The sequence below is a fragment of the Ictalurus furcatus genome, chromosome 2, assembly GCF_023375685.1.
Source record: "Ictalurus furcatus strain D&B chromosome 2, Billie_1.0, whole genome shotgun sequence".
In the NCBI taxonomy this organism is placed as follows: Eukaryota; Metazoa; Chordata; class Actinopteri; order Siluriformes; family Ictaluridae; genus Ictalurus; species Ictalurus furcatus.
Window position 1 is genome coordinate 935,140 of NC_071256.1, and position 9,431 is coordinate 944,570.

The 9,431-nt window shown below is 38.6% G+C and overlaps 2 protein-coding genes across 2 annotated transcripts in view; one reads left to right on the forward strand and one right to left on the reverse strand.

Moving 5' to 3' along the window:
- taar11 (trace amine-associated receptor 11) overlaps positions 1-9,312 on the forward strand; it is a 60,765-nt gene extending 51,453 nt beyond the window's left edge. The window contains exon 3 of the mRNA XM_053641765.1: positions 8,167-9,312. Coding sequence (XP_053497740.1) covers positions 8,167-9,186 — 1,020 coding nt within the window. The 3' untranslated portion in view covers positions 9,187-9,312. The remainder of the gene's footprint in view (positions 1-8,166) is intronic.
- Positions 1,802-3,610, reverse strand: taar1b (trace amine associated receptor 1b). Its single transcript, XM_053653297.1, has one exon. The coding sequence runs from the start codon at positions 3,608-3,610 to the stop codon at positions 2,573-2,575; it is 1,038 nt and encodes a 345-aa protein (XP_053509272.1). The 3' UTR covers positions 1,802-2,572.
- Positions 9,313-9,431: the final 119 nt, after the last annotated feature.

Genomic DNA, 9,431 nt, shown 5'->3' on the forward strand with positions numbered 1-9,431 from the left:
ATGCCAGTATTTTTGAGAGCCGGACAGATCTCGGACGCCAGTATCTCTGAGAGCCGGACAGATCGGGCGCCAATACTTTTGAGAGCCGGCCGTGTCGGGCGCCAAAACGTTCGAGAGCCGGCCGTGTCGGCTGCCAATACGTTCGAGAAACGGACGTGTTCGGCGCCAATACTTTCGCGAGCCGGACAGATCAGGCACCAATACTTTCGAGAGCCGGACATGTAGGGCACAAATATTTTCAAGAGCCGGCCATGTCGGGTGCCAATACTTTCAAGAGCCGGACGTGTCGGCTGCCAATACTTTCGAGAGCCGACCGTGTCGGGCGCCAATACTTTCGAGAGCCGGACGTGTTGTCGCCAATACTTTCGAGAGCCGGACGTGTAGGGTGCAAATATTTTCGAGAGCCGGACGTGTAGGGTGCAAATATTTTCGAGAGCCGGACAGATCAGCCGCCAATACTTTCGAGAGCTGGACGTGTCAGGTCGCCAATACTTTGAAGCGCCGGCCGTGTCGGGCGCTAATACTTTCACGAGCTGGCCGTGTTGCGCGCCAATACTTTCGAGAGCCAGCCGTGTAGGGCGCCAATCCTTTCGAGAGCCGTCTGTGTTTGGCGCCAATACTTTCGAGAGCCGGACAGATCGGGCGTCAATTCTTTCGAGAGCCGGACGTGTTAGGGCGGCAATACTTTTGATAGCCAGATAGATCGGTGCAAATACTTTTGAGAGCCGGACAGATCGGGCGCCAATAAATCGAGAGCTGGACGTGTTAGGGTGCAAATACTTTTGAGAGCCGGACAGATTCGGCGGCAATTCTTTCGAGAGCCGGACGTGTAGGGCGCCAATACTTCTGAGAGCCTGACAGATTGGGCGCCAATACTTCTGAGAGCCAGATGTGTAGGGCGCCAATACTTTTGAGAGCTGGATGTATAGGGCACCAATACTTTTGAGATCCGGACGTGTCTATAATACTTTTGCAACTCAGTACAAGTCTATGGGAAATTTTCCGACTTTGAGCTTTCGTAGCGGGAATTCCGGCATTCCGATCGCTTATAAAAGTCACAGCACACCTCTCCTCAATGATCCGATCGATTTGACTCCTCACCCGTCGGTTTCAGACAAACTGTGCGGGACGAATAATTATAATAATAATAAGAAGAAGTATGCAAGAGAACCATGTTAGTGCTTTTCAAGCACCACTAATAATAATAGATATTAAATTACTAGACACTACATTCAGTATGTTTTCAGTTGGGATCATTTTTTTTTGCAGTATTATTAAAGCAGTAATTGAAATATCAATAGAAATGTAAGCAATAAGATATGGGACTTAACTGTCATTATTATTCAGCTAATTTAATATTTAAATTATTTTTTCCTCATGTACCACCAGAGGGGGCAACGAAACCACTTAGTGCACTTACTTATTATCATCACCAGAGGGCAGCATCATCACGCAGTTAAATTTATAATAGAAGGTGCAGCAAACATTATGAACACACATAATGCTTTTTTTTTTCCTCGAGTGGACTTTTTTTTCAGGCATTTCACACTGGGCCGAACAAAAAAGTTTAATTACGTACCTTTTCCAGAGGCTTTAGGTAGGCCTAATATGTAGTAATAAATAATAATAAAATTATTAGTTTGGAAATCTATTAGTCTTGGCAGTTGTGGTTGTTGAATTGGGGCTGTGAAGTAAAGCAGTATTCCGCACACACACACACACACACACACACACACACACACACATGTCTGTACTTAAAATATCAAATAAATAATTGCTGTTTTTTGTCTTTAATTACCTAGCTAGTAGAGAATGCAAGTAGGCATGGTTATTTGTCTAACGAAGACTTTACATAATGAGATTTTATGTTGAGAAACCATTTATAATAAGGCTCATTTACGTTGTTTTTTTCTTTATGAACTGAAGCCATGCAACTTTATTTATAGTGCAGTACAAGTGCATGGGAAATTATACACTGAATCTAAAAACATTCAGGAGTTAAAACAAAAATAATAAAATAATCTAATAGACTAACAAAAAAGAAATAAAGAAAGAAGAATATAACTAACCAGTAACAGCAATCTCAGTAACGACAAGATGAATACAGTTTCTGTGGCGCTTTTGTACCATTTGCATTTCCAGTCTGGAGCCTTGATTTTAACCATATGTTTACAGAAGCAACCAGATTCAACATACTACAATGTTACAGTGTAAAAATGGTTCAAGTTGAAAAAACAAATATGTGTAAGGCTCCATGTGTCAGACTTTTATTCATTCGGAGTCTGTAGATGGTCAAAGGCTTTTTGGCAATACGGAGTCATACTCAGTGGCTCTATGTTTCTTTTACAGACCACCGTAATATTGTTTTTGTTTGCCGTCATGCCGACATAAAGGCCCCACCCTCTGGCCCTGACACCTCTGCTTCGTGTGTTCCTGTCCAGCAAGTTAATGAAGAACAGAACCAGTTTTTCTGTGCTGAAAAGGTATAAAATGCTTTGAGACAACAGGACCATATCAGTGGACAAGCACCTACAGAAAATGTGTTTTTCTCCCAGACGTCTTCAAGTTGTAATCACGAGTACAGCTGAAATCTGCAACTGTTCCTGTGAAAAACATCTCCACTGACAATGATCCTTAAAGCTTTTCTGAACCAAGGGTACAAAAATGCATAAATGAAAGGATTCAGTGCGGAGTTCAAATATCCAAACCAGACCAGGGCATCAATTAGCACTGGTGATATTGTGTAATCAACAAAAGGGTCAATGATGTTGCAGAGGAAAAATGGAGTCCAGCAGATGAGGAAAACTCCAACCACAATGGCAAGAGTCAATGTGCCCTTCCTTGTTCGGTACCTGAATACTCCAGGTTTCGGACTGTGTATCCTGAGCTGATTGGCCAAAATGTTGATGGATCTCGCTTGGCTTCTAGCGACGATATAAATCCTGGAATAGATGGCGAACATAATTAAGCCAGGGATGAAAAACGAGACCATGGAGGTGACCACGGCTGAACCATGGCTAAAAAAAACATGACAACCTCCCACGCAGCGCATGTGGGACTCATAAAAATCTTCATTGCCTTTGAGGTTGAGTTCTCCAAAAACCAAAGCATAGGCAAATACTGCAGAAACGAACCAGCTAGCTGAGACCAGAAACAGCACGGTGACAGAACGAAAACGTGAACGATACGTCAACGGGCTGCACACAGCGCAAAACCGCTCCGCTGACACACACATGAGGTGAAAAATGGAAGCCGTACTCAACATGATGTCCATTCCTGTGTGTATCTTACACATAAAGTCTGAGAGGTACCAGCAACCGTACACCGATCGCATGGAGCTTAACGGCATTACGAAAACACCCAGCAAGAAGTCACACATGGCCAGAGACAGGATTAAATGGTTGGTTGGTGTGTGGAGCTGCTTGAAGTGAGCTATTGAAATTATAACCAATATATTTCCCATCACAGTCGTCAGGATGGTAATCGCCATGCCGAGAAACATGGAAATCTGGGCATTCAAAGGTCGTGAAATCTTCCAGCAAGATCCGTTGATGGATTCATAGCACACAAGTGCGTTCTGATTGAAGTTAGACAGGTTTAGATTGTCCATTATGCTCCTTCGTCTGGGAGATAAACGAACCATCATTTACAAAACTATGCCATTATGGTCAAATACAAGAAACAATTTTTTAAAAGACTTACATTCACAAAGTCATGATATGTAGCTGGTATTTTGTATTCTTATCCAATTCAGACAAGGTTTCATAGTCCATTATGCTCCAAACTGTGGCCGAGAAGAAAGAGGAATTAGCTGGAAAATCCATGTTGTTAACCAGGCAAGACGTGCATATGCAGCGTTTAATTACTTACCCTAAAGCTTGTTTTGGTGTGGTTCAGCTAGCTCATTCTGCTCCCTCCTGTTATAAATAATAAAAAAATAATTTACAAACTTCGTCATAAAGTTCAAAGTACAAGTTAAAGACACTTCCTTTCACCAACATTTTATTTATTGAAGTCAGAATCTCGCTTAGCAGGACAGCACCACTTCCTCTTTTTTTTTTTCTTTTTTTTACTGTAAGCAAATGGATAAATTTCTTCTGGGAACCATCACAGAGGACATTTTAATCCTCTTGGAGACTGTAAATAAACCATGGAATGTCTTCTCCCATGGGTGTAGTTTATTCTATTGTGAGAAAACGGTCCTTTCGAGAAGTCCAGCATTCACAAGACCTTCTGAAGAAGAAAAAAAATTCAATGGTCCTTTAATACCTCGTAAACCCCCACCCGAGTTTGAATCTTCTGAACAGAACAAACATCTCTGTGAAACCTAGATACGTGCCCAGATACATATCTTCCATGTACAGAATCACAATTATGACCAATGCAAACACCCCCCACACCACCTCGCCCACCACACCCACACAATGAGAAACAGATGTTTAATATTGACAATTGAAAAGGGTCAGATATTGATGCAAAGGCCCGGATTAAACAGATCGTCCTCCACACGAGCGATTACATTAACTCTCGTGATTGTAGGAGTGACATATGTGCATATGTTTTGACACTTCACTGTTTAAAATCATGTCACGTTGCTTTTTATCTGATGATGCACTTTTGAATAAATCTTTTCAAGATTGAGAGACAGAAAAGTAAACATGCTGATGGAACAAAGCTCTTATCTCATTCTATCCCTCTATTTCTAATGCAGATTATTTAGGCACTTGGTTGCTACCTGCTGTATTTGATTACTCTCGATTCTTTTGGTGTTTGTTCCAGTGGCAGCGATGTTGTGTAATTGTTTGCACTTCCCTCAGGTTGACTGTCGTACTGTAAATGAGAAGCATATGGAGACCGTTTTAATCGGTAGGGCCTTAAGGTTTAATTAACCTTACTTTACCTTCATGCTAATTAACATCTTTGCTATGTTAATTGCATGTTAAAACATGTTAGGTAGCTTCAAATGATTAGCTAGCTACAACAGATATGCCATGTCTGAATTCTTTACTAATTCTTTACCAGTCGAACATCCAAAAGTTACATCAATATTTATAGATATATGTTGTTTATTGATCCCTGTTGGAAAAATTTAAGAAGTGTATGCAGAAAAAATCTCTCATATTCAGACTCAGGTTACACAGCTGCCTAAGACAACATTTTAATAGCGTCTAGAGCACCACCTTTAAACACAAACGCTTGCTTTTAAACTCGAGGAAAAAATCAGGGCTAGAAAATGCAGACTGAAGAAGGAAATAGCACTGCTGTCAAATGTAACAGTAAAATAAAAATACGCAATGATATTTGAATGAAAAGATGCCAGTCATTGCAATAAATCTAATAGGGGTCTAGTATATTGCTATATAAGTCCTAGTTCACATTAATCACTGCAAATTTGGTTTAATTTAACAATATGGCTTCCACACTCATTAAGCAGCAGCTTCTTAATCCATATATGGATGTTATTCACCAACAGTTAATTGTGTGCACAACTTAATGAAGCCACTAGACACTAAATCTAGGTCATGTAATCCTAACGTTTCATCATGATTTTAATTCAGTAATTTGAGTTGCTGAATTATTAAAATAATGCTAATGTTTGTGTTAATTTGATACGATCTCCTGTAAAGAAAATGCGAAGGATAGGCTGACTGAGCACTCATCTGCTCTTACACTTACAGCCCACGTTAAGATTGTTTATAACTTTATCCATAAAAAAACTCAAGATAAGCAATGTCTCTGATTAAGATGCGTCCTCTCTGATGTCCTCAATAAAAAAAAGATAATGTATTTAAATTACTAACGTAATAAACAGTGAACATGGGTTGGAACGATTCATGATGTTCTCTTTTCCAGCGAGTCTTCCTTGTGATGCAGTGTATGCTCAAACCACTATGTTCCTTTAAGATTTCTTAAAACTTTTACATGTTAGAATGAATTTTAATGTTTAACTTTTACACTAGCGTTTGGGGTACTGTGTGGACGATATAATGGCTCTTTCTGCTCTTTTTAACATACGAGGCATGGTACTGGCCACAACTGGGTCACGTGTGAAATGGTCAAATTCTCCTGATGTTGTACAGGTAGGGAAATGGTGCATGATAAACTATAAGCCAATTGAGTACAATTCTAGCCACATGAGGGAAAAAATAATGTGTTTGATTGGTTTATAATCAGATGTGTGTCCTTTCTCGTTCCTCTCTTTCTTCCTATATAAATATATGAATATATACAACTTGTTAGTGTTTGATCAGAACTCGGCCACTCAGTCATTCAGAGGTAAAATATTTTTTAAAGTTTTCCAGATATAATTAATTACGCATGATAATTTAAATAGCATGTAGGTCATTTGCAAATGCAGCTAAAGATGTATGTATTATATGTACTGTATTTGTACTGTAATTTTTGTTCTAGTTTGTTCTTCATGTTTTAACAGATGGTGCACATGGTGGTAGTGCTGATAAACTCCTCTCTCTCTCTCTCTCTCTATCTATCTATCTAACTATATATTTATCTGTCTATCAATGTGCACATTAGTGCAAAGCTCTCAGGCCCATGTAAAGAAATACAGCAAAGCAAAGATGCTTCCAAGAAATAATGAAGGCAGACATTTCTGTATACAACACTGGACTAAAAAGAGCAGTAAACAGGAATCAACTAAACCATGTTTGCCTTTAAACCAGTTCTCTCAGGTACAGTGTTGTGAAGGAAATCAGCTGTACGATTTTCTTAAGTGTTGGAGAACCTGAAACTGTTCTTCTAGGTTCATCTGAAAGAAAAAATAACAATATTTTATTTATCTGTTAAGGTGTATATAAAAGTTTCACTTTTTGATATTTACATTTGATTGGAACGTTTATAAATCTAGAATTTGCTCTTTTCTGCTGACGCACTAATGTAGGAGACATAAAAATCAATTCTAAGGCCAAATGGATGTTTTTTTTTGTTGTTTTTTTTTTAAGCATGTGAGAAGACTTTTGCACAGTACTGCAATTAAGTATAAATGTAGGAGTAGTATGCTTCAAGGTAAATGTACTGTAGCTTGAAAATCAACTCAACGGGATACTCAAGTCCACAGAGTGTACAGGTAGAAGAGTTTTCTCACTTCATATGTTAATGGCTGTTGATGAAGTGATTCTTGTACATGAGAAATCTTTATTATAATGTTAGAAAGGATTTACTTGTTTTGATGATTCATGATTCACTCTTTCATTAGAGCGAATGATCTACGACTTCTTTAGGAAATCTACACTTAAATTATGTAAAAAAAAAAAATAAAAAAAAACAACCTTTAGGTTTCACTGGAAGCAGCTTTTACATGTTTATTATTTTATTTTATTATTTTCCTGTTTTGTTTACTACTTAGTTTTTTGTCTTTGCTGTGTGAAACATCCAGCATTCTGTGATATGAAGTGAGGGTTAAAGTTAAATGTAAACATGCTGAACCAGACAATTTCAGTGTACGTCAAAGGTAAATTGTGAGTAATGGCATCACACGGTTACATTTCTGTATTTCATCAGTATGAAGGAATGTTCTGGGGCTTCATGGTGTGTGTGTGTGTGTGTGTGTGTGTGTGTGTGTGTGTGTGTGTAATATCAAAATATATTTATACATAGAAACTATATCAATACAACTGGGTTATACTCCCATATGAGTAGACTTGTTGTTGACAATTTTTGACTGTAATACTAATTTTAAAGTTTAATTTTGGTGTTTTGTATTTCATATTATGCTAAGATTAAAAATAAATAAATAAATAAAAAAGTTTTAAAAACCCCAAACCAAACAGCCAAATGTAGCCAACACCAGTTAATACCACTTAACCACAAAAGCTCAATAAGTATTTGTACACAAAACTTGTTTCATGACTGTTAATAACAAAAGAAAAATTTTCATCAATTGGTCAGATTGAAACACTTAAAATGTATTGTGCTACATCACCTGTCACTCAGGATCAAATTAAATCTAAAAATGGAAGAAGAAAAAAATGCCATTGACTCTTTAACGCTTATGATGTGAAAAGTAACATTTGAATAATAAAATGATATGATATTTGAAATGATATTTCATCCTTTTGTCAGTGGATGTCACTTCACACAATAGGTTTGTCTTTTACAAGCATATAAAGTGTAACTCTCTAAAAAAACTCATACTTTCTGTATTTTTAGGCATCCATTAATCGAACCACTTCACTGAAGATGAACTCGAGCCTGTCTGGATTGCGCGAGTCCGCCGTTCTGTGTTATAGTTCTCTGAATAACTCATGTCCTCGGACCGTGTACCTGCTCCCTGTGCGCCTTTGTCTCTACTTCCTCTTCACCACCATCGCCATCCTCACTGTGAGCGGAAACCTGCTAGTTATCTTTGTCATCTTACTTTCCCAGAATCCCCTTCTGGCAGCCACCAATCATCTGATTCTGTCTCTGTCTGTGGCTGGGGTTCTGATCGGAGGATTCGTGATGCCGCACAGCATGGTGCGCTCCATCGAAACCTGCTGGTACTTCGGTGTGTTTTTCTGTGAATTTCACACCACCGTCGATATTGTCCTGTGTAACACCACCATGTGGCACCTTACCTTCATCTCTGTTGATCGTTACTTGGCCATCTTTCATCCTATGCGCTACCGAAACCTGATGACCAACAAAACTAGTGCGACCATGATAAGTTCCAGTTGGGGTCTGGCATTAGTCTTTGGCTTTGCCATTGTCATTTCAAATCCGGAAGTCAAGATCATGGATGCTTCTTACAAATCATGTGTGGGAGGATGTTTTTCTTTGCATGCCAGAGAAATTGGGGTGGAATATTCCATCATCTTCTACTTTATCCCTGTATGTGTCATAATCACTGTCTATAGCAGGATATTTTTTGTGGCACAAAGACACGCCAGAGTGATTCATAGCTCCAATAAAGGCCCAAAACATTCCGCGCCTTTCACAGCTAAAGATCTCAAAGCAACCAAAACCCTTGTTGTAGTTGTTGGAACCTTTCTTTTTTGCTGGACGCCATTTTTTATGTGCAATATAATCGACCCACTAATAGGCCATTCGATCCACAGTGTTTTGTACGAATCTCTTATGTGGGTTGCGTACTTAAATGCAATGCTTAATCCTTTAATATATGTGTTTTTTTATAGCTGGTTCAGAAAAACAGCAAAGGTCTTGCTGAGCAAGCTGTTCATGCAGATGTAACGTGAGTGTAGATGTAGCAGCAAATATCACCCAAGCTTTATGTGTGTGGGATTTTAGATATTCCCTAAAACTGAGATTACTAAAATGTAAATGCATTCTTGTACAGTTTAATAAATGTCCTGTTGAAGTGAATGCATTATCTTTTTACATAAAATTTTACAGAAATTAAAGAAGCTATTATTTGGCAGTTAAAAATGTGTAATCATGAAACAGTGAAGTTATAGGTATCAGAAAACCAGCAGGAC